The sequence below is a fragment of the Takifugu flavidus genome, chromosome 1 (genome assembly GCF_003711565.1).
Source record: "Takifugu flavidus isolate HTHZ2018 chromosome 1, ASM371156v2, whole genome shotgun sequence".
Classification (NCBI taxonomy): Eukaryota; Metazoa; Chordata; class Actinopteri; order Tetraodontiformes; family Tetraodontidae; genus Takifugu; species Takifugu flavidus.
In genome coordinates this window covers 25,155,010-25,182,124 of record NC_079520.1, presented here as the reverse complement: position 1 = coordinate 25,182,124, position 27,115 = coordinate 25,155,010, and the positions used below count along the sequence as shown (strand labels likewise).

At 46.9% G+C, this 27,115-nt stretch overlaps 2 protein-coding genes across 4 annotated transcripts in view; both read right to left on the bottom strand.

Moving 5' to 3' along the window:
• Nucleotides 1-1,873: 1,873 nt before the first annotated feature.
• foxi1 (forkhead box i1) lies at nucleotides 1,874-3,755 on the bottom strand. Its single transcript, XM_057039666.1, has 2 exons — nucleotides 3,088-3,755; nucleotides 1,874-2,886 (listed from the first exon to the last, which is right to left on the bottom strand). Exons 1-2 carry the CDS (start codon nucleotides 3,683-3,685, stop codon nucleotides 2,366-2,368), a joined length of 1,119 nt encoding a protein of 372 aa, XP_056895646.1. The 5' UTR covers nucleotides 3,686-3,755; the 3' UTR covers nucleotides 1,874-2,365.
• A 6,592-nt stretch (nucleotides 3,756-10,347) lies between these two features.
• Nucleotides 10,348-27,115, bottom strand: part of dock1 (dedicator of cytokinesis 1) — a 121,157-nt gene continuing 104,389 nt past the window's right edge. For 2 of the 3 annotated variants that reach the window (XM_057031228.1, XM_057031237.1), the window contains exons 41-52: nucleotides 25,561-25,702; nucleotides 25,302-25,383; nucleotides 23,981-24,065; nucleotides 23,280-23,366; nucleotides 21,418-21,594; nucleotides 21,019-21,102; nucleotides 15,824-15,961; nucleotides 14,066-14,208; nucleotides 13,612-13,810; nucleotides 12,132-12,300; nucleotides 11,711-11,862; nucleotides 10,348-11,010 (exon numbers count right to left, since the gene is read on the bottom strand). In XM_057031228.1, coding sequence (XP_056887208.1) covers nucleotides 10,915-11,010; nucleotides 11,711-11,862; nucleotides 12,132-12,300; nucleotides 13,612-13,810; nucleotides 14,066-14,208; nucleotides 15,824-15,961; nucleotides 21,019-21,102; nucleotides 21,418-21,594; nucleotides 23,280-23,366; nucleotides 23,981-24,065; nucleotides 25,302-25,383; nucleotides 25,561-25,702 — 1,554 coding nt within the window. In that variant the 3' untranslated portion in view covers nucleotides 10,348-10,914. The remainder of the gene's footprint in view (nucleotides 11,011-11,710; nucleotides 11,863-12,131; nucleotides 12,301-13,611; nucleotides 13,811-14,065; nucleotides 14,209-15,823; nucleotides 15,962-21,018; nucleotides 21,103-21,417; nucleotides 21,595-23,279; nucleotides 23,367-23,980; nucleotides 24,066-25,301; nucleotides 25,384-25,560; nucleotides 25,703-27,115) is intronic. The other variant, XM_057031243.1, reaches the window with a different exon arrangement.

Genomic DNA, 27,115 nt, shown 5'->3' with positions numbered 1-27,115 from the left:
TTACCCCCACAGACGAGCTGTCATCATGTCGGTCCCTCAAACATTTAACCTCCTCCAGAGATTGAACTGTAATATAAGAAATGATCCCTCTAATTCCTGCTGACTGTTACAAACAGATGTGAGGTTTGAGGGCCCGGGCCCCCGCCGCTTCCTGAAATCAGCGTCTCCGCGCGCTGTCGCCGGGGACGCGCGTCCGTGTGAAGGACAGATCCATCAGCCGCAGAGATCACGCTCGACAGCAAACGGGAGTTAAGTTTCTCACCTCAGCGAGCGCAACTTCACCCACATGCGATTCATCACTCCACGGTGCCCCACGCGGACCAGCCTCCAGGGTCGGGGCCGCAGGCGGCCCCCTCTTCCTGAGACGAGCCTGTTTGTCTGGTTTTTGTCCAGTAAACGTTGCCGCAGGTGAAACAACCGAGGATCAAGACCCTCTTGGTCTCTGTGGTTTGATCGGGTCTCGTGAAGAGATTAAAACAATCTGGCTGCAGAGCTTGGCCTGGGAGGGCCGGCCGTTGGAGGGCCACACTGGTCGTTATGGGTTTAGCCCACGAGGCGTGTGCAGGGACCAGAGAGTGGCCAGCTTTACTCTGAGGTATTCTGCAGGACCCGGGCCTCCAGCCCTGGGGCCGGGGGGCCCTGCAGCAGGTGGAGCACAGACACGGTGGCCTGACTGATATGCATGCGAGCCGAGTAAACGTGCCCTGCAGGCTCGGGGCGCCGGAGCGTTACATGTCTGAGATCGGGAGGGGGCCAAACCGAACTTGGTAAAGCTTAGAGTAAAACTGTGTAGGTACAGAATTCAAAACTGAGGAGTCGAAAACTGATACAGAACTAAAAAGAAGCTGAAGTTTGTCTGGGAACAGGCGTCATTGATAAGATGGACATAAGGTCAAAAGGTCACGAGGGGTAAAACAGATGAATACAGCTAAAGATAAGCATGAAATCTTTTAATGTAAGGCAGAAAATAAAGGGAGATAAAAACGCTTAAAGTTCTTTAAAGGCCTCTCTCTGCTCGAAGGACTTTATCCTCAATTCAGTGGCCGCGATGAGGACTCGAGCAGAAACCTCGTTACTGTGAGAACCCGCTTCTGCATTACAAAAATCCTCTTTGTCTGATCGGTGGCCCTGCTCCACAGATAATAGAGCAAAATGTGGCCTGAGGGAGATAATTTGTTCCCAGATCTTCAGATCGCAATATTTTCATTTGAGCCCAGGAGGGGATCTCTTGAATTGCCAGCTTCCATTGTGTTCCAACAAGGGGCACGAAAGTCTTGTCAATTAATTTTTCTTTTATTCCAGCCCACAGAGCGCCTGAGCGATTTCAATTATCACCCAATTAAGAGGTGTTTCCTTTTATTTACCGGCTTTGATTCCGTGCATATACATATTGTTTCAAAATAAGATGGGACAAGGGTGTTAAATCACTTGAACATTTCCTCTGCACGCTTGATATTTTCCTCCCCCCCCCTGGCAGCAGATTTTTTCTGTGGGGACGGAGCCCAACAAAAGGAGATTACGTGCAGTTGAGCTAGCCCACTTTTCCCATTACAGAAACGCCACACAGATGCGGGGAAACGCTTTGCGTGACAGCAGATGGAGACAGGTGCAACGTCCAACAAACAGGTTGACATAAAGCGGCGCGGCCCGAGTCACATCCAGTCCAGACAAAAAGCTGAACTTCTGAACCCCCGAGGACGGAAGTTAAAGGTCTGATTGCTCGTTCCAGTGTATTGGGAGTGACAGGCGGAAAAAATGTCTCACTCTTACAGATTTTACTGCTTAAAGCTGCTTTATTTCAGATCCCCCAACGTGCTCCAAAGATCTGGGTTCTTGTTTTTGGAGGATTTTTGGTCGTGCTGACACTTTGTGACGGGGGCAAAGGCTTGTTTTGGCCTGAATGAGGTTCGTTTAGGGAAAGATGCAAAGGACAGAACAGGAACACACTTTATTCTGGACGTCTTTACAGAAAATAAAAGAAAAATGGATAAGAATTAAAGTTCTGCAAATCACCTATTTCATTATTCTTTGTAAGTGTGAATAAAAAGTACGACCTCAGTCGGATTTATAATAAATGTCTTTTATTCAAACAACAGGATGACTTTAAATAAAACAAAATTCACTCTAAAAAACACATATCATGTCTTTTTTTATGAAAATAATTTCTGTACAATTGTCTTCGTACTTAAAGACAGAGAATAAGCTCCACTGAGCAGCTAAAGGGAACATTTTAATGATAAAGGGTTACAGCAGGGCATCCATCAGGCCGGAGAAGGCTTCAGCGGGCTGATTTTGATATTTGCTGCAGGACAGAGACAGAAACTGTACACATATTCTGGTTCGGAGGCCCACTCGGCCCGACAGGCTACACCTCGGTTCCTTCCCGGCTGTATATGAGGTTATTGACGCTGAAGTGGTTGGACAGACTCTGCACTGATGTGTAATAGTTCATTCTGCTGTTTTCAGAGTTCACAGGAGAGATTAAACCGGGCGAGTAAGAGCCCAGTCCGGACATGCCCTCCCTGGTCTGGGACAGCCCGGAGCCGTACTCCCGCTCCCCGCTCCGGGGAGCTGCGTCTGTGTTGCCCGCCAGCAGCGAGTTCACGCTGGACACGAAGCTGTTGAAACACGGGCTGTGCTCGGTGGATGGAGACGGGGAGGAGGACTTGGGCTCCGTGGAGACCGGGGATCCGTGCAGACTGGGCGGGGAGGAGCTGAGGAGGCTGGCGGTGTCGGAGAGCTTGTGCGCGGCGTCTTCTGACTTGACGGGCAGAGCTGTGCTGCCAGCCCCGGTGATGTCAGATCTCCTTTTCCTTTTCCTCCTGAAGTTGCCGTTGTCAAACATCTTCTCACAGTTTGGGTCCAGCGTCCAGTAGTTCCCTTTGCCTAAATCAAAGACAAAAGCGAGAAAAGGTTAATTAATACGATTCATTGTATTTCAATCGCACAATATTAGTGCAACAGCTGGTAAATGCGTGTTTATGGAGCAACAGGTGTCGCCTCTGAACTGAGGCGTTTCTTTTAAATAGAATTGTGTTCAAGGAAAAGACTGAAGAGGTGAATGCGGGTGCGTAAAGCCCGGCTCACCTGGGTCGTCCTCGTCCCTCGCCACTTTTTTGAAGCAGTCGTTCAGTGACAGGTTGTGCCGGATAGAATTCTGCCACCCAGCTTTGCTCTTCTTGTAGAAAGGAAAGTTGTCAGCAACATACTGATAAATCTGGCTGAGGGTCAGCTTCTTGTCTTGCGCGTTTTGAATCGCCATGGCTATCAGTGCCGAGTACGAGTAAGGCGGCCTGACCATCTTGAAGAGTTCTTGCTGGCTGGATATGGACAACCAGCCCAAGTCTGCGCCTCCAAATCCGGAGGGAGGCGGTAAAAACTGCCTCTGGTTCGACCCATATCCTGACTGAATATAGGGCGTGCTGTTGTTCCCCGGCAGGTACGGAGAGGAGTTGATGCTGGGTCCGTTCAGCCACAGGTAGGGGTTGGTGGACGGGGAGGTGTACTCTCCGAGGCCGTAGCTAGTGGGGTGCGTCGGCGGCCTCTGGGGATGATGGTGGTGGATGTTTTGTTGGTACACCCCGTAGTTGTCACAGTACACGGCCATGTCCAGGAGCTCCTGCGCGCTGTGGTGCTGAATAGGACTGGTCTGCTGGTTCGAGGGTTGGTGTCCAAAAGCGTTCATAATCCGCTCTAACCAAATTCCCCAAACTGCTGATTCGTCTGCGTCTCTCCCTCCGGACTGAGCTCAGCCTGTGGTGCTGCGGTATTTATCCGCGGCGCTACAGGTAGCCCCATTGAAGAAAGTTGGAGTGGTCACACCCCCTCCTCACTGGTGCACCGACCCAATCTCCCTATCAATGAGCACCGAAACTGCTTTAACTGCAGCGCAGAAGTCTGACACCTTCGCATTCAGGCACGCCACAGACTTAAATAAATATCGTTGTGCGTAATTACGCACGAACGAAGTGCTCCGAAGGTGATTAAGTATTACTATAAAACCCGCAGAATATTAAACAGGGAAGCACCACACAAGCGTTTTAGTGTGATTCCGCCTGTTCTTCTTCTTGATAAAAACTAAAACCGCTTTATTTCATGTTATTTAAATATAAATGTTACAAAATAAATTTTAAATAGATTACGCACAGATCAAAGTACTTCAATGTAGGTCTCTAAGAGGGCATGAATCCACATTTAAGAGGTGAATTCGACATTATATAAATGATGATTTGGGCCTGTTTTTGCGCTGAGCTCGGATTCAGTGTCAAACCCAAACAACGAATGCACAGAGCTCAACTCAAATCAAAAGAAATTTATTTGCAATGAACATTCGATGAGAAGCAAAAGTTTATTGTTAACAACAACAACAAAAAATCTATGAAGATAAATATTAAACCTCTGATATAAATGACCGCACTGGCATTGAAGCTTTTAAATTAGATTAAAAAATATTTAAATATTTAATAGTCGAATCTGGGAAATGTTAGAAGGCGTGAAAAAGAACATGAGATGTGGATCTTAATAAAGATGAAACACAGACACCGACAGGCGGCTCTGATCTCGATGGGGAACTTTTAAACCTCAGTGGTCTCGATCTGATATGTGGCAAAGACGATAATCGATCCTTCCAGTCGTCCTGTAAAGTTTGACTCAACCTTAATGTCATTTTATTACAACCCCCCTTCACAAAATAACATAACACGCCGACTCCAATGTCTGCGCCGTTTGGAACCTCCAGGCCCGCAGGTAAAAATACAAAACCAGCGCATTTTCCTCATTTGAATAGCTATCTAGTTCACTCTGCAGGATGCTGCCGGACTTCAGCACTAATCGCTACAACATTCCTCCTCTCCATGACCTTGGTGTAATTGTTTGGCTCCAAGGTGTCGCTCGCTGGACGGCGGCGACCAGCGGCGGCTCCCCGGCAGGAGAGCAGAGTGAGACGGGCTTAACCCGACTAAAAACAACACGATCTGTTTGCTGCACAGCTTATTAGAGCTCAGCAGACACTGAAATGGGAATAAATAATTAAAGTTTTTTTGTTAATTCTGGGAAATACCAATTATATATTTGAGGCTTAAATCGATTTAAATGCTAAATATTACTTTCACTGTTGCGTTATTGAAGCCACAAGTCTCTTTTTCCCAGCCGGATTCTGTTGGAAACCTGCAGCAGGTTGTTGTGGCTCTACTTTCCGCCTGTCTTCATCTCCTGTTTCCTGGAGATGTCTGAGGTCACGGGGAGCTTCTCATCGGGAAATCGAATCCATCACGGCGGGGTCAGAGAGCCAGGGGCCGCAGCAGCAGAAGCACCACCGCGGGCTCCTTCAGGCTGACAGCAGAGAAGCTTGGTGAGGCTGCAGCACAATCAGCCATTTGCCACAACTCTATTGAGTAAATGTACTGGGGCAAAAACCCGATCCCTCAGGGCTCGTTTCCCTGTCAAACAGGCTCACATTTAAGTACATGACCGAGTGTGTGAGACATGTGTAGATTGTTCAGTGCTCTGAAGTAATTATGAGTTTATTATATGTACTTAAGGTCAATGAAACCGCACGCGGCTCAGATAAATACATTAGTTGTGTGTAAACACACTGCTCACTGTTTCCCCCTTGTGGACGGACACAGAAGCGCGCCCGAAGCTTTCGTGCTAATTGAAGCTCCGTCTGGACGCACTCCTGGAAGCACAGCCGCGGCTTAAAGTCCACAGCTCGGCCGGAAATGAGCTTTAGTGCAGACTAGGCTGTGCAGGAGAATAACGGTCTATTTATCCTCTGCAAGATTCCTGAACGCTGACAATGGGTTTCCAGTACAAACTCCAGCTCTAAACCAGCAAATTCAGAAATGAAACAAAAATATTGATCAGGAGTTGCTGTTCAGAAGGGCTACAAAAGATGTGCTGCAGGTGCGCAGCTGAAGGAGAAATTAGGGAGAAATTCCCTATTTCAGTTTTTCATTTAAAGCTTCCTGTCTCGAGCTGCTTTGGACTTTTATCCCTGGAAACGGAGCAAACTGTCAGCAGAGAATGAACCACACACGTTTAGCCCATCGCTCACTCTCGTCCACGTCACCCATTTGTTGTTTTTAAATGGTTTAAATCCAGTAAAACAGACTGGTGATACTGGGACAAAGAGGTTCAGTATGAAATATGAACAGTAAAATGAGTAAAATCAGGTTACAATGACAGAATCAAACAAGATGAAAAGATTCTGGTTCTATTGTTGGATTACATTTAATGCGACAAATCAATACACGTGCTCATTTATAATTAAAACAGTGTTTGTTTGTTCAGAACAGATTGCTGCTCTGTTCCCTGAACACTTCCTTCATTTACTGATATTCCTGCTTCCGTCCTTTCCATGCAGGTCCTGGAAGGGCAGCAAATGTTAAATAAAACAATAAAGAATAATCTTTAATCTTTGAGGTCCTTGTTCAGCAGCTTGGAGCTCAGCTGTCATTCAGGAGTTCTGACCTTCAGCTTTAGGAACAGTCCAGAACCAGGGAACACATTTTTATTCCCCACCTGTGTTGCTTTGGAATGAAAGGGAAAATGTTAACTATTAAACATCTTTAGAAAGTAGCTTTCACAAGTGCTTTAAATGGGCTCCACCAGAAGAAGGCACCAAATGAAAGCCAGCAGACAGTCTGTTCTGAAGAGGGTGAAGGCCCTGATGGAGACTGCGGGAATGTTCCTCTGTGATGGTAAAGTCTAGGGAAAGGTTTGGAAGTTCTATTTAAAGCATTGCATCACAGAACCCTGGAGGTGATCATGCTTCTGATGCTTTGATTCACTTTGCGTGGCCCTTCTGGTCATTTTTGTCCTTTACAGTCATTGGAGATGAGGGGGTGACCCTGAGATCAGCACTGAGGGAAGGAAAAACAGACAGGCTGGCAGCATTAGCTTAATTCTCTCTTCCACTGGACAGAGCGACAGCTCTCATCCCGATTGCATCTTTGGCTTGATCACTCTGGAGAGGTTAACCAGCCCCTGCCAGCTACTTCCTGTTGCGTCCATTAGAACAGGAGTCACTGGGAAGGTGATGGAAAGAGCTTAGAAATAATGAAGGCCTCCGCCTATGCCTCACATTTGCTACGGTGGATATCGTTTTGCTGAAGTAGAGTTCAGCTAGTGTCAAACCTCTTAATTTAATCACGGCTTTGTCGTCACGAGGGACAGGGATGGGTGCGGTACCAGGAATGGCCACTAGAGGGAAGCATAGCTTCAGCTAAACCACATCCGGTATTCCTCAATGACGCAAACAACCAGGCCTGACGTGCAGCTTCAGAAGAATGTGGGTATTGATTTCAATCAAGGAGAAATCTAAGGACAACTGAAGTAAAGCTGAAGATATGTGTTAAACCTGTGCATACCCAGTTCTTATTCTTACAAATCTATTTCAAATGAAAGCGATACATTCAAAGTAAAAACAAAATTTTGCTGCAGAAAAGTCAACAAGATGCCAGTGTGTGACCGAGAGTACCGTTTCACCAGAGTAATGAAAGCCGCAGCGAGTTGTCATCAGCATCCGTGTCCTTGGCAGGTTTTTAGACATTTAGACTTGTCAGATTGGAACAATTTCCACTCTTCTGCTGCTGGAAACATCAATTTAAGCCCAGTATAAAACAGAGAAGGGAACTCTGTTTCCTCGTCAAACCGATTCTCCACCCTCAGTCTCTAGGTAGGTTTCCTAGCAACACATCTCACGGCTGCCTGGGAAAACCCAGGGCTTCATAACGGCCTCAGCTAATATAGATCAACACCACTTGGCTCCGTCCTCCACAACAGAATAACAAGGCTGCATGCTGATGGAACATTTTGTATCTAGAAGGATGTGAGGTTGAGCAGAGCAGCAGGCTCAGTTCTTCTGTACTTAACGATCCGGTCTGTTGCAGAGCTCCTGAGAGCTGTTTGTTATCGCGGATCTTGACATGATGAGTGTCTGTCTGGGACGTATAAAGTTGGTGGCATCACAGGAAAAAGTGTTCGATCCAGAGGAAACGCAGCCACAAATGAGGTGAGAACTCAGATTTTCACTACTTGGGATGGGAAATCTGATCAGATCAAAGAAAACAGCTCCAAATAGTTCCTACTCTACTACTACTCTACTACTACTTTTATTGTTCAGACTCAACGTGAACAAGAGCTCGAAGGCAAAATATTAACTTACTGTGAATGTGATAGATGATCATTAAATGAAGTGATGGTACTTTTTGTAGTGGAGACTGTTGACAGGATCTGGAAGAAGCTTGGAGGACCATTCAGCCCATAAATAGGCCCACTCCCACCAAGCTAATTGGGATAAACACGTAAAAAAGGTAACCTGCGATGTCTGAAATCACTTCCTATTCCCTAAATAGTGAATTAAACTGGGATAATAATTAGTCAACTCAGTCCTTCTCCCTGTATAGTGAGTTGGATTTTGGAAACACCAATAAAATTCCATTTATCCATCTCATTTGGTCAGATTACTTCAGAAACCAAATAATGAATGAGTTACAAACACCCAAACAAGGGTTAATTTTACTGATTTCAAACAATCTGACAGAAATGTGTGTGGTCTGGTGCCACCTAGTGGCGAAAATAATCATATTTCCACTTGAAAAGCGTCCATAAAAGGTCAGTTTTGAAAACAAACATCGATGACTGAAGACGCTCAGGATGCAAAGGAATCATTTAAACTGGAATGACAAAGAGCAGAGGATGGAGCTAGATCACTGCCCCCCCACCAAAGCCTCTGGAAATCCTCTCAATTAAGGAGCCGCTTTCTCCTGCGCTTACAGGCGAGAGAGTGGAGGATAATGACCGAGCACGACTCGCCAAAAGCCCGCTGAAAAAGCCCCTGCCAGTTAAAGGAATAATATTAGCAGCCTTGAAATGCCCACCCCCCATCCCCTTTCAACGGCGCAACGGGAATTATTTTACCGAGGAATCTTTTTCGTCGCCGTTTGGAGAGGAGGAAAGGAAACCATAATAAGGTAATAGTGGCTGTAGGTGGGCCGCCGCCTGCAGCTTTTATTGTAGTGTAGACTGAAATTGATTAAATAAAGTTTTATTGCTCGTCACTGTCATGGATCCATGGTCCCCATGTGACGTCATCTGACCCAAATTAAAGTTTTTAAACTGAAACATTCATTTAACCAGACTCCCAACTAATTGTTGGGTTTAAAACAGTGAGGCTGTAATAACTGTACACATCTGTAATAACCGTACACATCTGTAATAACCGTACACATCTGTAATAACAACACATCTGGGCTCCATTCGTGATCTGTTCTTGGATCAGCAGCAATGTTCCTTTGAACTGGTGAAGCTCCTAATCCCCCCCCCCCCCCCCACGGTAACTTCTTACATCATCGATCGAATTCCCAGCGTTAGCGCAGTAGCTCGAACGTGCATTAGCGGTGAGGGACGGCTTTAATGAACACCGTCCTGCTTCGTCTTTCTGTTGAAGCGAGAACGATGCCCAACTCATGGGCTAATGGACCCTGGGGAAGGAGCCGCCACGAAGCCCCAGAGAAAAGCACTCCGGAAGAAAGCGAATCTCGTTTTTATTGAATCTTATGGACTCCATTTGCTTCTGCCGTTGCAGGGCAACACATCAGCTGGACGGGCAGCTTAGGGACGGTGCAGGGTCAAAGGTCAGGACCAAGCCGAGCCACTGGGGAGACGCTCCACCTCAGATGGAGATCCACTCAAAGTGTCAACACAACGTTCCTCCAGAGGAGATGGAACCCCCCCCATCCCACAAACTGGTTTTATACAGCTGAAGGGGCTGGAAAACATTTTAAAAGCCCAAAATGACAGCTGGGAAAATGAAGAGCGGGAAATAAAGTGGTTCTGCCGACCTGAGGAACAGGCGACGGTTTTGTGAAAGGCTGATTATGAAAATGCAGCTCGGCCTCAAGTGGAGTCTTTAGAAAAGACCCGAGTTATGACAAAAACACTGAAAGCATTTGAGGAAACGGGAACAAATACATGAAATCCTCAAAGCAAGAAGAAAACAAGCAAAACTACCTGTTTGACCTTCTCAAGGTTTGAACATGAACACAAAAAAGCTCCAAATTCTCTCAGCGCGACCTTCAGAGTCTTCCGGAAATAGCGGAGTTCTCGGGCGCCTCTGCGACGCGGAACGACGGGACGCCCTCCAGGCTGGTGCTTCCAGCGATGAAGGAGGAAGAAGCGAGCGGACATGTTATGCAAATCCGGGCGACGCACGCGTCCGTACGGGAGACGACTCCGCTGGCGATGGAAAGGCTGCTGCGACAGACGTCAATCACACGCACAAGAAAGCCGGAGCGCCTCGGGAATAAGAAAAGCGAGACCACAATAACGAGGCAGACACCCGCGTTGTTGTTTTAAATACGTACATTTAAAAGTTTATTGGAGTCAGTAGTGAACCGGAAACAGTCGGTAGTATTGAAGTCCAAGGTTACAGCAATCTAGCACAAGGTCGGGACGATGATAATGGGATGGTCGTTAGTCGCGTGTGCACTCGTTAAGTTTCACCGATAAAAATCCACCGTCAGTTGTTGCATTTCAGCTCCGTAAAGTCCGTAAACGCCTAAAAGCCCTTTTATCCACTTTGTGTCTAATGCCGCCGACACGTTAATACAAAAGATGTCATGATCAAACTACATACAAAAAAAAAAAGAAAATCCTGAAATAAAATAACATCCTATATACAATCCTCTGTACATAGTGGGGAGAGGGATTCATCTTTAAAGAAGGAAAGCTGTTGGTCCTGTTAAGTCCCAAAGAGGCAGCGGGAGGGAATTCACTTCCTACTCACGTCCAGGAAGGGTGAGGTATTCCTGTCGTCACCCTGCGACCCGGTGTGAGGAAGTGCCGATAGCATGTCTAATACCAGGTGGGGGAGATGGTGGGGCGGTCGCTGTTAGTTTGGTCCCGATCGGCTCACTGTACAATTCCTGAATCGATGGATGCTTGTTTCCTGGTGGTCTTGGGAGGAGGAGGGGGAGGCGTTTTGCTGGGCAGCGGAGGCGGCATGTGCTGTGGGTGGAATGAAACAACACACATCTTCAAACGGGTCGCTTCGGATTAGCTTCCGCAACAATCCGGTCTTAACGGGACGGCGAGCAGACGGCGCCGATTTAAACCTGAGCGTTCCGACGTCATCATTTAGATACGGCAAAACGGTGATTTGGGAATGACTGAGGAATAACTTTGCTCCCGAGTTGCTCTGAAACCTGTCGAACCCACCAGGACGTCACTAAGCACCGTTCACAGCTCCCTCGGAGCGTCTGCTCCCACTGCGCTAGTCGCCGGGCGGCGGGGGCTTTGTTTTCCTATCTGCCTGCTCACCGTGACGGCGGATAAACCGGATTAGTTAACAGTGCAGGGAAACACGGGTGGCTCGCGTGGACGCACGAGATGAGCCGCCGATTACCAGCAGGAGAGATCCCGATGACGTGAGGCGCAAAGTAATCGTCCCATCAATCATCCCTGGGCCCTGGTCAGGCTGTGGGGGGGCACAAAGTGAATACAAATAACAGCAGGGCGGCTCTAATTACAGACCGCCGCGCCTACGCTCTCCCGCCACCCGCATTCGCTAACGCAGTGAAATCAAGTGCGATCGGCCCGTGAGGAGGAGGGGGTCGACCCGAATGTCAAGAGCGTGCATCAGATCCTGGATTCATTAGAAGTGCCACGCGCCGTTCGGGAGCTCCTCGCCCCTAATTACAACACCTACCCTTTGATGCGGCAGAGGGGGCGGAGGTGTCGAGGGACTCGTCAAGTCTTGATTATCTAGCAGGTTGCCGTAATCGCCCGTGCTTCCTTTCACGGGCAGCGGGGGAGGAATTTCACCCTTGTCAGAGCAGCCCGTCCCGTTCAGCTCCAGATCTGCACGACGTAAAAAAAAGTGAAGTAAAAAAAAGGTTCAACGTGGCAAAAGAGACTACGGAGAATGATTAAGGAGGAATCAAGAAATACTTTTCGCGGGTTACGGCTTGAGCCCATTATTCCAATTATTTCCTCCAGTCAAAAAAAAGGTAAGAAGGTGTAATAAATGTGTCAATAATCAGTAATTGCACGGCGGCGGCAGAACAAAGACGTGTCTGGGGGTGTCAGCCGGGATTCGCATGGCCATGCGGATGAATGGGAGAGCTTACTTGAGGCCGTGTGCAGGCTGAAGGAGAGTTTGCTCCTGGGCGTGATGGGTGGGGGCCCTGGCGAGGAGGAGGAGGGAGGAGGGGGTCCAGGGGACACGGACAGGCGGCGCTCTCCACCAAGCTGGTTCAGAACTTGACTCCTGGGCCTCTGAGGACGCAGCGGGCTGATCTGATTGGACAGAAGTGGAGACCGTCAGGGGACAGAACCACCGGGGAGCTCCACAAACCCCCCCAGTTGCACAACAATCTAATAAAACCCGGCTCAAAACAATATTTGAGGTGGGGCAAACGAGTCAAATCCACACTGATTCAGAAAGAAATGGGAAAAAGAGCCATTCACCACACAGTCCTTTATGAATTTGTCTGTTTCTCCCCCCTAAACGAGAAATCATTTGGAGAAAATGTTGGGCTGCAACATCTTATTTGTGGTTGCAGATGACTTTTCATGCCAGGCTGCGCTCTGCCGGCTTTATTACGCCTGAAATGTGAAGATGAGACAAAAAAAGGGTCCCTTGGGGCCCTTTCACACAGCAGAATGACTCTACATTAACAAAGTATTTTGTAATTGGCCAATCTGAAACAGTCGGCCACAGGGGAGACAGAGGAAATAACAACACTCTTGGTTCAGAGCTGGACCCCCCCACCCCGAAGATTAAAAAAGCAGAGCACGAGAGATCATTTTTGTAGCTGCTCCAGCTAAAATCGTGACGAGGTCTTAACTGTTAGAACGTAACAACCCCCCAGGTGGTCTACCCTCGACCCCTGAGGCAGTAGGTTCCTATCACAAGCTAGACGGCTCCACAGCTCCCAGGGGCTGCTTTTGGATCCCCCTGCTACACTTATCTAATTGCCTCGACCTGGGGAGCATTCCCGGTGGGCACGTGGGATCCAGGGATGCTCGTGTTGCTGTGACGGGCACGGTTGTGGTAAAGAGGGACGCCATCCCAGCAGAGGACATGTAAAGACAACGTGGTGGGAGTGGCAAGAATAACAGCTGCAGGATGTAAACCAAAGGAGAGAGACGACTGAGGACCCCCCCCCCCCGGGAGAACCAGGGAGACACTACAAAACCAGAGTAAAAAAAGGAAAAAGTCTGAAGGTGATGGAGGAAAAGGGAATAAAAACAGGTTAGAGGTCGTGTGATTTGCTAACAACACGATTCAAATGGTCTTATAAAACACCAACAAATCCCACAATGCACTGCAACCACTAAAACCTCTGGTCACTTAAAAAAAGATGTTCAAATGAAACAAATACTTCTGTAAATTAAAGCAGACGTGAGCCTAATCAAACCCTCAAAATATTAAACTGTAAAGATTAAGCGACTCAGTCTTGACGACCTTCACTGGCTTTGGGAAACCAGCAGCGAATAAAAGAAAGAAGCAGAAAAGAAATCCATCCTGGGATTCAGAAACGGGAGGGGGGCAGAACAGGTAGAGGAATGTGGCCAGAGTGACCCTGCAGGTCGATTTCCCAGTACCGTCTCTGACAGGATGACGGCCTCGGCCGGCTGCAGAGGGATCTCCGCGGTCTTCAGCTCTTTGTCGAAGATCTCCTGGTGCTTGCTGTTCCTCTTCTCCTTCTTCTTCTCCTTGCGCTCCCTGTCGGGTTCGTCCCGGTCCAGCTTGTCCTGTGACTTGGTGTGCAGCTTCTTTGGCAGGAGAGGCTCCAGGGCAAAGCTAAAAGGACAGACAGTGTGATGCTGGTGCAGACAGATACGTGCCTCCCCGTTCCACCATTATCAAGCTTTCATCGGCTTCCGGTGCAGGACTGAAGGATCTCTCTGTCCTTCCTACTAATGAAGCGAGTTGGTCTATAATTAGAGACGTGCTTTATTTTAATGAACTTAAAAGTTACTCTTTAAACATGTCAGGCCTAAGATGACTGGAGAGCATGCGTGCTGTTTTATGGCCTGGAGAAATCTGGAGTGTTACCCGTCTGAGCCCGGCCTGGAGGGGGAATTGTCGGAGGAAACGGAGGTGACTGAAGCCACGGACAGGGGCCTCTGGGAGGAAGGCATGGTGAAGGAGCGCACCATGGAGGGGGGACGCGGCCCTCGCCGTTCGTCCGCTGGCGGCTAGCAGAGAGAGAGGGAAGAAAAAGGGAGGACGTTCAGCTGTTTGGGACGTTTGATTCCGCTTTTCTTCCTGTGGCCAGAGTGGGAAAAGCGACGCCGCTCACATTTTCTAACTGTATTTAAGGACATTTGTGCGGCCATCGCTGCCAGGTGAGGAAAAAATGGCCTTCAATGCAAGTAGTTGATTGGGGGGGGGCTCAAACATAGAGAAAATGGACTGTCTTTCACCCTTGGGTGAGGCAGGGGCGGCATCGTAGTATATATCTATCCAGCTCAGATATTTATTATCAATATTAAGGAACACAAATAGCCCCAGAAGAAATGGAAACCCCTTTATTGATCTTTTAACAAAAGTGACAGATTCCTTATTATAGAGTCAAAGTAAATATGTGCTTGTATTCTTATTACAGAATAATCATGGGGAAAGACATCTCATCATCACAAATTCAAACAATTCCAAAGGCCTTTCCAAAGCTTTAACGTCAGCCTTGAAAAAAGCTCTAAGCACCATAAATGCGGTCATATTTCATCCTCGAGGGGATCGGCAGGGATCCACGAACAGATTTCAGAGTGTGAAACCAGTGAAAATGTAGTTTTAACCGAGCACCGAACACCAAAGCCTGAAAATAAGGGATCCAGAACGAAGAATATACGACCATGAAGTCAGCCAGCGCTGCCTCAAAGATAAAAGCTCAGAAAATGCACCGGTGGACAGAACAGACTCATTTTGTGGCATGAACATAAAGCTGGAATCTCCAACCATCTGTCTTCTGTCAAGTTTTGATGAAGTTCTCAAAGTAACTGATTCCAATAATAAACCAAAAGAATGAACAGAAACCGGCGAGATCTACATTCTGTCCTTGAGGGGGCGCTAAACCGGCGTGGATGAAGGTCAATGACCTGATACCTCAGTAATCCGCAGTCAAAGAGCAACGCTCGTTTATTTGCCATTAAATGAACTTGCGGGGGGGGGGAACTGTGGCCATGGCAGCTCTAACTACTTCCTCAGTTAAAGAGACCTCTGAAGTCAAGGGGTCGTCACACATTTGATGGGATAACCTTGTTATCACTGTGGAAAGTGATGGCTTTTCTTTCATGGAAAAGGTCGCCGCCCTCTCCCTTTAAATGAGCAAGGACGCCGTCACCTCGGGCAAGATTGGGGGGAAAAAAGCTTTGCCAAGCAACAATTATGTTGGAGGGAGACAGGCGGAGGTCCTAATCAGCATCTTTCTCAACGTGAGCTGACTTCAGCTAAAAGCCAGCGTGTGACATCATCTACATGTGCTCTTTTGCTTATTGCTTCCTTTTTCGGATCCGTACTGTCTTCATTTCATCCACCAGCGTCGTGTTTTCATGCTTTCGCCTCATGTACAAATATCCCGGAATAAACTCGAGGCTTCGATTGTTTTCCTGAGTGAATTTGGAGATGCGACTGTAAAGAGAGGTGGATTTCAGGATTCAGGCTGACAGGATGCACAAGAGGACGACGAAACCCTACAACACAGCTTCATAAAAGGAAGACACCAAGAGATAAATACGCACTTTCTTTTGTTAAAACAGGCCCAGATTTGAAAAGCACCTTGAAAAGAGCGGATGAAAAAGAAGAAGCTCTTACCAAAGACTTTGCTCCGTATTGTTTCTCCACCTTCTCTCGCAGCTGCTTGAAGCAGGCTTCCAGGCGGTCGTGGAAAGGCCTCAGTGCTTCTGTGACCTTATCTCCGTGGATGCGGACCCCTTCGGCAAGGTGCGGAATCTGGGAGGGGGGCAGGTGGCACAAAATGCAAGTGTGGGCAACATTCATTCAAAATCCCCCGGAGGGGGGTAACATGAAGCCTTTTGTTGATCAAAGGTGTAAACACCTTGAAGGTCACATTTAATGACCACGCTGGGTGACTATACATCATTCGTGGCGTGTCAGGGTACACTGAGCAAATACCACAGCAACCTGATGCAGGTGGACCAGAGGACTCTGTTGCTATGATACTTCCTACTCCTCCGCTTCCCGCCAATGATTCCGAAGCGCCAGGCTGCAGGTATATGAAACAACGGTGCTAAAGCGAAGGCAGGACGCACAATCCGTAGGCACGCCGAGCCAATGCGAGTGTATTTATGCTGGATTCATGCCGCGGCAACGATAAACACACAAACAAACAGCCTTTTCATTTGAGTGGAGCGCCGAACACACCAAAGTCAACACAGGTAGAGGAACGCGGCGAGAGCGAGGGAGGAAAAGAGCTGGAAAGTGGTAATTAGGAACCCCCTGACAACCTTGCTGACTACATCTGGCGAGCGAAGACATCGCTACGCCAGCCCCCTCCTCCTCTTTTCTCCTCTTTGACCCACGCAAAGTTTGGCACGACTGCCAAACTTCGCGCAACAAACCAGCAAAGACGGAATCGGAAAAACCCCCCAAAAAAAGGAGAATCGTTACCGGCGAGGGAGAAAATACGAATCAAATACAGTCATGCAAACTTTAAAGGGCCTGACGGATGTTTCACTGGCTGAATATTAGATATGAGGTTGTGCCCCATAAAAAACAGAAGCTCGGAGAAGGAAGATGAAGGGGGGGGATTTCCCCTGATATTGAGAACCTACATCATCACGGCTGGGAATTCTGGGAGGAGAGACGAGGGCATGAGTGAGGGGGGGTTGTGGGTGAAGGAAAGAGAGGCAGACAGGAGGAGAGGGTGTGGTGGAAGAGACGGAGGGGGGCCAGGATGTGTCGGGAGACGGCAGAGACAGAAAAGGGGAGGGGGGGGGGGACGGCGAGAGCGAAAGCTGAGGCAAGATTCACGTCTCCCAGGATACCCGCATCTTTTTATAGACCTCGGGATGATTGAGTGCGAATGAGTGGCGGCATGGCAACAGAAGTCTGCTGGGTGGCTGCGCGTAGATGAGATCATTGTAGCCGCGGCTGCGGGTTCAAGGTTGCTCACATGCGCGATTTTAGATGCTTGATTAAAAGTGTCGCCTTAAAAACACACGTTAGTTTCCTCCTCTCAGGAACGAGACGGCGGCTTTAGGATTTGGAAAAGGCCCAGATGCGATGCTGCGTATAGAATGAAACACGAGAGTACCTGAATGGGTAAAAAAGAAGACGGAATGGCCCCCGTGAACTCAGAATATAAAAAAGACCTTGATGAATATACAGGCAATTACATGGCAACTGTAGAGGAAAAACTGCTGTTGAATAACAAAAACTCCCACTAAACCTCTAAAAACCTGACAACTTGACGGTAAAAAGCCGATGTGCTGTAAAAGAAAACCAAGTTTGACAAGTAGCTGAGAAACTTAAGGCTTAACTTTAAGAGTTATTCCTTTTGGGGCTGCTGGAGGTCAGATGTAAAATACTACATCATTAAACTTTGCCCCCAGGGCATCATAAATACACCAGATGCCCGAATCGTCCTCTGCAACACGGATCCCATCTACTCACCCCTTTAATCCCTACCATCCATATTACCTAGAGGGTGCAAACCTGGGACCTGCCCAGACAAAAATCCTCCATCCCATCATTATGAATTAAGAATAAGCAGCACTCTTTGGGCATGCACGTAAACAACAATAACAATAACGCTGCCAAATTCAATTTCAACTCCTGATTGAAAGAAGCACAAAACTGCTCTGTGATGTGGAGTTTTGGGTGTCTCGCCTCGTGCACAGTGAGCAACCACGTGCACGCTGGGGCCCGATAAAGCCGCATAGCCTTTAATGTGCCTTGTGGTCAGACGAAGAGTCAACCAGAAATTAGATGAAGACAATTCAATAGGTTCGGGTCATATTCCATGCTAGAATTCCACTTTAACATCTTTGTATCTGCTAAGGAGCTCCAGTTTATCCAAGAGCTTATTTTCAGGTTCTTCATTTGCTCATGCCTTTTCGCGTTTACTCATTTCAAACCACTTAGTGTGTTCGCTGGTGCAGCCTCGCCTTTATTTGCCTCATTTAGACGGATTCGAGTAAACAAGCACAAAAGGCGCCAAATATAGAAAACCCAACAATATCAAATACTTCATTAGCGTGACGAGGAAGACACTTCCGACCCGACACAGGTAGCGCGGAGATGCAACCGCCTTGTCTATCCGGAGGGTGGAAAAGTACTAATTAGCAGCAGCAGGCTGTGGGCGAAGCGTCGATAACACAAACGATGTGCAGCACTGATTCAGTCCAGTTGAAACAACGGAGGCAACGCGGAGCTCTAAAGAAGGAGCAGTTGGCACAGGCACAACTGGTGGAGAGAGGAGAACACAGAAGCGTTGCAGGTAGACTCCAGCCGCACGCTCTCCCCGGTTCCAATGCATCTGGGACTTCTCTTCTTTCCAGGACTAACGGCGGAGCCCCACGTTTATTTTTAGGCTGTCCGCTGCTTTTTCGGCTCCAACTTCTACTTCAGTCGCTCTTCGTTCCCCCACGTTCGTGTCTCCATAAAAAAAGTGTGGGAGAACTAGAGAAAGAACTAATATGGAAAACAGTGATAAAAACGGTGCCAGAAGCACCGCGAGTGACATCAAGCTCCAAGCTGATGAGACGTGAACGCGGCTTCTTGCGTGATGCGTCGCGCCTTATAAATACCAAAGGTTCCATAAACACAAAAGAGGAACGAACTCTGGATTCGGCAGCGCTCCGCCAGCGACGTGGGGGGAACAAAGTTGACCTATTTTACAGCAACAAAGACGGGAGCAACTACTGCAAATTCAATTAAATTTCCAATGCAACTAGTGATAAAAATGACGAGGAGAAACTTCCTGCATCTCCGCTCAATTCCTGGGTGAAATATGAGGCAGGAAACCATAACTTTACAAGTATTAAAGTGACCTGGAGTTCAGAGCCGAAGAGTTCCAAGAAAAAGAAAAGCGCAGCTTTTTTTAATCCCGATAGGAAGGATGTTTGTTATTTGTTATTCATATAGAAATCAAAGATAGCCTGCAGGTTATAAATGAAAGATGAGCTACGAAGTTTTGCATGTGTTGTGATTTATTCCCACATTGTGTGTGAGTGTGCATTTTTCTCTGCTGCGTGTTCACTTCCTTCGGGCCCGGTGAGGGTGCAGAGCTCGCAAAACCGCCACTGCTGATCTCTTTACGCAGCGGAGCGTCCTCCCAAACTTCAGAATGTTGGCTTCAGCACTCTCGCTGTGGTTTTTTTTTTTTTTATGACTTCACATTTTCAGACAAAACCTTTCAAGAGTGACATTATTTTGCAGCGGCGGCGCTGAAAGCGGAGCCATGTAGCAGAGAACAGGCGTCATTTTCTGTTAACGGCTGCTTGCTCTGAAACTGTTTCCTGAACTTGTTGCCACTCCATTAGAGAACACGCTGCCCATTCACAAACACCAGCCAAAGATGGAAATTTCACATAGAAATACCGCGACGCTGGGAGACGCCTGTGCTAACGACCGCTACACTCTTCCATATTAGCAGAGAAAAGCTAATTCATGCACATTAAAGGCTGCATCAGCGCTGAAACGGTGGAACCGCTGTGGATTAAGAATAATCACCTGTCTTAGCAGCAGAGGTAAGAGAGGTGTTGAGCGCATGGACGCCTGGCGTCAGCCTGCCTGGAGTCTCCCTCTATTCTTTCGAGGGGAGCGGCGGGTATTTTGCGCACTGTTGTGATAATCGGAAATGTGACGAGCAGGATGACACATCTGGGCTGTATGGAGTTTGATATTTAGTTGTTGTTTGGGTTGTGTTTAAGGCGTATAAATATAGTTACACAGCTGCGCAGCCCAGGAGCTGCTGTTTAAACACAAACCGACAGCTAGTGGATCACTTCAGGGTTAGTGTTTCCTATGAACTATTTCTCCAGTTCTCCCAGTTTAGGGCCTACTGGGTTATACATTGATCACCAATCCTACCTGGTTGTCAGAATGTAAACTCAGAATGTAAACTTTGCCAATATTTATTGTGGATTTTGCATAGCTGTGCTTCTGTTCCCTCTTCCCTGACATGTAACTGGCACCCATTCCTGCCCTCTGATTGGTTGGAAGACTCTGTCTGGGTTTGGGGAGCCGGGTAGGTGGTGACCGGAGTTTTTCCACGTCCCCTCTTAAGCTATCTATCTGTGGGGAAAATCGTTGCACAGAATTGCTGATACAACCTATAGAACCTTTACAGGAAGGTCAAATGTCATTGTCCTACTTCTAATAGTGGAGGCTTCAAGACATTTCTGACAATGCTCTTAAAAACTGGGCATTACAATAATGTTTTAGTGTTAATATTAGAGTTGCTCGGGCAAAATCCAACTAACTACAGCATTATGTTTGATTTGAAATATGTTTTGGGACCTTAAGTAGTAAACCAACTTGGAAATTATGTTCAGTGACTGGAAAATTTTCCCATTTCTTTGATTTATCATGAGGAAAATTAATAAGGAGCACTGTTGTAAAAAAATGTAATTGTGCAGTTAGAATGTTCCCCGCTTGTGAAAAACACTATTTAATACCTCCTGAGATGCACACGATGATGAAAGAACACACATAAATACGCTCAAAGCAAAGGTGATCTCTCTGCAGGGAAAGAGGGGGTTCATTTAAAAAAATAAAAAAACCTGCTTTTCAGCATGTTTAACTAGATATTTTAAATATAAAAAGAAAAATAATGAAAGGACCAATATAATCAGCTGAACACAACACTTATGTTGTGTTTAGTTTTGTACAGAAAAGGCCAAAACAGACAAGGAAATGCTCTCAGACACTGTTGGAGTTCTAGGTTTTGTTCAGTGCATTGAGACGAATGGCCTCCCAATGGAATCAAAAGGATGAAATATGCTGTCGAATGTATTTCTGCATGCAGGCGTTCCCTCTCTCACCTGCCACGCGATCAGGTCCTTGAGCTTCTCGATTTTCTCGAGGTCCTCTGGATGTTCTTGCATGTATTTATCATTGAAGAAGGCCTGGAAGGAGACGGAAGGTTACGTATGTTGGGAGGAAACAGCAGGGCGATTGCAAGCCGATGCAAGAAGTCTGGCTGGTGGCGAAGAATGCAGTTAGGATTTGATTAAATGTGGTCCCCGAGGAAGAGAATTTACACCGATCCGCCCTCTGACACATGCTGCACCATGAATCTAACCCACGGTGTGACATATGCTGCCCGATTAAAAGGCTTTGACATTGTTTTTGACTAAAACTGGGGGATTTAGGGGATAATTAGCATAGCGCAAAGACCACCGTACAGACATAAAACACAGGCCCCTTTTCACGTCGGCTACCTTTTCATAGTTGGTGAAGCCTCCCATGACAGCTGGGTCCACAATCCCGTTCAACAACATGGAGAGTGGGTTTATGGGAAGGTTGGGGTCGTTGAGGTGCCGCTGCACCATGCTGCTGATCTTCTCATTGGTCAACTGCATCGTCTCCACGGCGTTCTCCAGCGGGCTGATCTCCTCCTGCGCGACCCACAGAATGAAGTCGTCACCAGGCGGTACTCATTTACCTGTTTCAGTAGTCACTGTCCACACATACATCACTATCGACTCCCTAATGTCACCAATCAAGCGCTGGCATTTTGTGTCCAGTGACTGGGAATGGGTCAGAAGAAGACTTGAGAAATCTTAACTACACACATAAATCATGCGGGACGGAGAAGCGGTGAAGTCCTTTCTGCTGCTGCCCATACATAAACCTGGAGCTGTCAAATCAAGACGGATTGCGCATTACTGTAGGGGAATTTCGATTCCCGTGTCAACAAAATATTATTACCAATCGAGAGAACAGAGAGAACACTTGAAAATGATGCCATTAATTCCACCCCTGTGTGAAAGCAAATGCTGCCTCCACGTGTAGGCAGCTGTATTACTTTGGAGCCCTTCCAGCGTGCCAGTATGAGTTTAGAGGAAACCTGAGTTGATTGTAGAGTAAATATCTGATTTAGATCCTGGCCAAAAAAAGAGGGATGGTGTGCCAGAGAGACAAATCTGCAATCTGTGCGTGGACGTGTGAGGCCAGCTTGGTAAAAAGCATTGTCAGATGGATGGTTTAGCGTGGTGAATCTCAGCCCAGTCATTAAGCTTTAAATAGAGGGGCTGGCCTCGGGGACCTGGCCCCACTCTGGCTCGACTGCAGGGCAAGATGCTCCTGTCAGCCCGGCTCCAGCCCTGCCTGAAGGAGGAGGCCGCTGCTTTGAATTAGCGCAACCACAAAGAGAAACGCTGCACTGGGATTAGTTGTGAAATGTCCGTGTTGAGGATGGAGCCTCCAGAAGGACCATTGTGGTGATGGAAACGCCAGGCCCCGGGCTGAGCGGCTTCACTGGGCTGCTATTTTTTAAAACTCTAACTGCAAAATACACACGCTGCACCAAAACACCGGGGCCTCACGAGGTGATGGATAAGAGAAGGCGTGCCACAAAGCTTCCCTCCGTATAGCAGAGTAACCAACCTACAGCGGCATATGAGGAGTAATTGATTGCAGAGCGCTTACCCAGGCTAATTACGCTAAGTAGAGCATTTGTTTGGGGAAAAGTTAAGCAAATTAAAGGGATGAGACAGGTGCTGTTAGCATTTTCTGCTTCACTTTAATTATTTTTGGGTTTTCTTTTGTAGACGCGCTCTCCGCAGGCCATGTTTCGACTGATAACGTAAATTAGTACACATCTATTTGCAAAAGACAAGATCCAAGACTGACCTGGGGACACCAGGAGAGCATTTTAATTAGTCAACAAAGGTAATGCAGTTTGTGCTTGGTGTCACAGATTCACTCCATCCAAATGCTGCAGTGACACTGAAGTCCATGTGTGACACTCAGACAATCCTCTTAATTGAAAAGGGTAAAGTGCATGTACCGGTAATTCTATTGCAGTCCAGCTCTCAGCTGAGTTGTGTTTGTGCTGTGTAACTATTTTTGGTGCTACTTGGCTTGAAAGAGCGTTGGTGAAATCAATGCAAGCCCCGGGGCAGAGAGAGAGAGGGAGAGAGAGGGATAGAGAGAGAGAAAACGTGCCCTGCCGTTGGTCTGGGCAGCGTCACGCTGGTGTCCACGAGCCTGTCTATACAGCTTAAGTGGACAAATCATATCGATTGCCTGTGAGCGAGGCTGCAGCTCCTCCGCTCATTAGGAGGCCCTTCATACGCACCGTAGACACCGACTTGACTTCAAACCAGCGCAGGATTCCGGGGAGTTTGTATGCCGTCGTGTACGTGGTCCTCTCAATCCACATATTCTGTAGAGAATGATGACACAGACACAGACTCAGAGGACATATGGTGAAACAGCTGTTGTTGCCCCCCCGCTCAAAATTACAATGTCAAGCTTCAGCGTAAGTGCTGCATCGTTAAGCGTTGATCAACTAAATGGATGTTGGAATACGGAATTAGGAAGTTCCTGTAAGATTCTTTCAATGTTTGTTCTTCTAGGTGCATATTTAACTATTTACAAACTAAGCAATTTCTAGTATTTGGATGCACAAGTGTTAACTCTTAAAACAAGGACACTTCAGGAAAATTGATCCACAATTGGATGCCGTAAAAGGATGTGGTAAATAGAAGATCTGGCTCTTAATTTGAAATATCTGGTAGATATATAAACATATAATCAAACATTCTGAAATGAATTAAAACCAAGCACAGTCAGTTTAAACAAGCACAGATGGTTTAAATAACAGAAACGACTTCAGTTTTATCATTTGCAGGGCGATATTCAGCATTTGGCCCTTCTCCTTCTCCTGCCTGTTGCATTTCATCCTTCACAGAATTCATTCAAGGTGTGCTGTGGTTGAAATGTATCACTGCTAGTTTAATGCAGATATCAAAGTTAGCGAGCCAGTTCAGCCCTCACCGCAAACTCGTTGTCAGGATCCTTCTCTCCCTTCCTCACAGGTTTGGAATACTGGAATTTATGGACTTCATTGACTGTGTAGAAGCTGAGAAGAAGAAAATAACAACTCTGAAAATCAGTAAATGAAAACAGTTATGGGAAATCAAAGCTTGATTGCTCTGCTTCAGCTCAAAAACAAGACGGGCCCCACCAGGATAGACCTGCTGGGAAATTTACTGTTTAGCATGTAGCATCTGACTCACTGACGCTCATCTACACGGACGATAAATTCATTACGCTGTGGCCATTCGTCTCTGGTGGCCCCCGAAACCGAGTCAACTGGATCAGGAATGTGGAGAGTGAGACACTTCAGCAACGAAACTCGACCACAGCAAGTGACTGGACAGTTTTTAGTCCATTTAGATATCCATCGACTCAGATTACCCATCTATTCGCCTCAAACAGAATACTCTAGCAGCATTCCAAAAACCATGCGGTTCTGAAAGGACTCATCACCTTTTATTTTGCCAAAGAACTATTGATAAACTATGAAAGAGATTGGCAGCACTAAAAATACACAGCTCTATTAGGTTAACAGCGGCAGATGGAAATCAGAAAGTGTTAATTAGTTTTTTCATTAACAGAGCAAACAAAGGTGTCTCTATGCTCAGATTACCTGAGTTTCCAGCAAATTATACCAGCTCCATTAACTTTATATGATGAGACACATCCATCACACATAAAAAACAGCGTTTGAAGTTTCCATCTATTAAACTGACAAATAAAGCGGCTTCAAAACAGATTTATTCTACATCTGATCATTTCACCCGATCTTATCTGCTCTGTCGGCAGCATGTGAGTTCTTGTGTTGTTTTGCTCTTTTTATCTTAGTTGTAAATTGGGAGGGGGGGTAAATCAAACGCTCCAGTGGGAAAAAGAGAGGACAGACTTTGAAACACGGCTCTTTGACTATTTACAGAGTTACAAATTCCTTTCAGGTGGATTCTGGATCACGAGATAAAGGACGCAGTTGGTGATAAGCTCAGTGTTGGTGCGTAAAGCTTTTCAGAGTTAATATCTTCTTTTAATTCGGACCACTGATGCGATGGGGGCACACCATTGATTCGCACCGTTGAGTGACGCACAAGGTCATGACTGGTGTGCAGGGTCCAGTGGATACGGGACCATTATTTGTGCTCCTGGCCTCGCAAGGAGAAACGTTAAAGGGAGTTCATGCCTGGCTGCTGAGAATAAATGGCCTAAAATGTAGGTTGTGTCTCAGTCTAGAATCACAATGAAATGGGTGCGCGTGGAGCGGCGAGGCGCCGGCTCACATGCTTACCTCACTATCTGTTCGGAGACGTGCTTGTTTTGGAACTTGGCAGGCAGGTCGAGGATGGGCTTCACTGTGAAACACTGGATGTCTGTGCGCAGAAAGGTCAAGGGAAAGGGAATTTACAAATATAGAAAACTGCACGACAATTTAACTGCATTGTAATATGCCCAGTAAGTGGCCTTTACAAGCCAAGGACCACTAAAACAAACCAGTGAAACAAAAGGAATAACAAATAAAGAGAATGAATGATTCTTGATGAGGATACACTGTCCGGGTGAGCACTTGGTGTCCTCGCTGGGCGGCGTGGACGTCTTCATCTTCTCTGCGTTGGGGAACTGTGTGAGGAGACGCGCTTCAAAATCCTCCCAGCGCTCGTACTCCTTCCCGCGGTAGATGAACATTTTGTTCTGCGAGACAATAAAGGTGACAGCGGACGCTTACGCGGGGCAAACACATTCGCTCGCGTGCTAATTGGCTCACGTAATGTGAACATAAGGTACAACGGTCCTCTTTTATGGCAGCGGCAGCGTTAACAGTGTGATTGCATAGAACATTTCACAGGAAGATTAGAGACGGCAGCTAAAATTCATTCAATCGTGCCTGTGAGGGCAGACACGGGGGCAAAGACAAAACCGTGACATTACCAGAAAGTTAAACAGGTGAGGGGGCTTTGATTTGTAAATTTCCTTCGCCCGCTACAGGGTGTCGTTTAACATACATTATCATAATCTTCATGTTAAATACCTTAAAATAAAGGTGACGGAAAGTTCAGCAGGCTTGAAGAGGACAGCTCTTTGATCTGGATTTAATTTCTCTTTTATCGCAAAACTACAAATAGCATTTGTTTAAAAATCCCCACTGCCGCTCATTAGCTTGAGATGGATCCAATGGCTTTAGGTGAGGGTCTTGCCTGGGGAGGACAGCTTGGTAGACCTTAGATTTACTTCTGTCCATCATCTCAAACACAAGGAGCACGGAGGCTCACGTCTTACAATTCCCACATTAATTAGGAAAACTGCAAATACGCAAGGTGCTGGAGGGGGGCATCTCAAAATATGCTTTGAAAGACAAGCTGACAAAAGCATTTGATTTTTAAAGTCATCCCTGCACCAAAAAAGATGAAAAATCCACTAAATCTGCTTAATGGCATATGTGGAAATGTCAAAATGGTGGACTTTCCATCCTTTCTATAAATGATTGAGACCTGACTGAGGGCATATCCTCATTATCACTCACAATGAATCATGTGCCCATTAACACAAGTATTCCGAAGGCTTTCATCATTCTGGCCACGTAACCTGTAAACTTCACGTCAGTCGCGCTCATTTTCACCAGTCACTGGCCATTTCTGACAAAGAACATCACCACCATTAAGATCATAATTCAGTCTAAAAATGGGCTTTGCCTTCTGGGCTGGAGGGTGAAAAAAGGGAATCTAAGACAGCCAAATGTTGGGAAGGTTCAGAAATTCTAATGAGATATATACATTCAAATCAGGAAGATATAGGGCAGGTTCAGACCCTCTTTGACCGATACAGAGAATGTTGTTCACTTCAAAAACAAATAATTCCCATCAGCACAGAAAGCACCGCGTATCTCCCCGCGTGTGCTCAGAGGTCTGGATGAAGTTCATTCTGGATGATAGAGCATGACAGCTCATATCCCAGTGCCTCTGAGTGAAATGTGGCATGTTGGGAGATGTATTTCCAGCCAGCTGCTGCACATCCTCAATTGTTCTTTAAGCTGGGCGCTCACAAGAAACTCAATACAGGGTTTAAGTGAAGTTTAGGGGTGATGGGATGAGCAGAGAGGGGTGGGGG

Excerpts from the sequence above, each read along its gene's own strand:
- foxi1 (XM_057039666.1), bottom strand. The coding sequence starts at position 3,685 with ATGAACGCTTTTGGACACCAACCCTCGAACCAGCAGACCAGTCCTATT. Across the intron at positions 2,887-3,087 it reads GAGGGACGAGGACGACCCAG|GCAAAGGGAACTACTGGACG; the intron begins GTGAGCCGGGCT and ends TCTTTGATTTAG.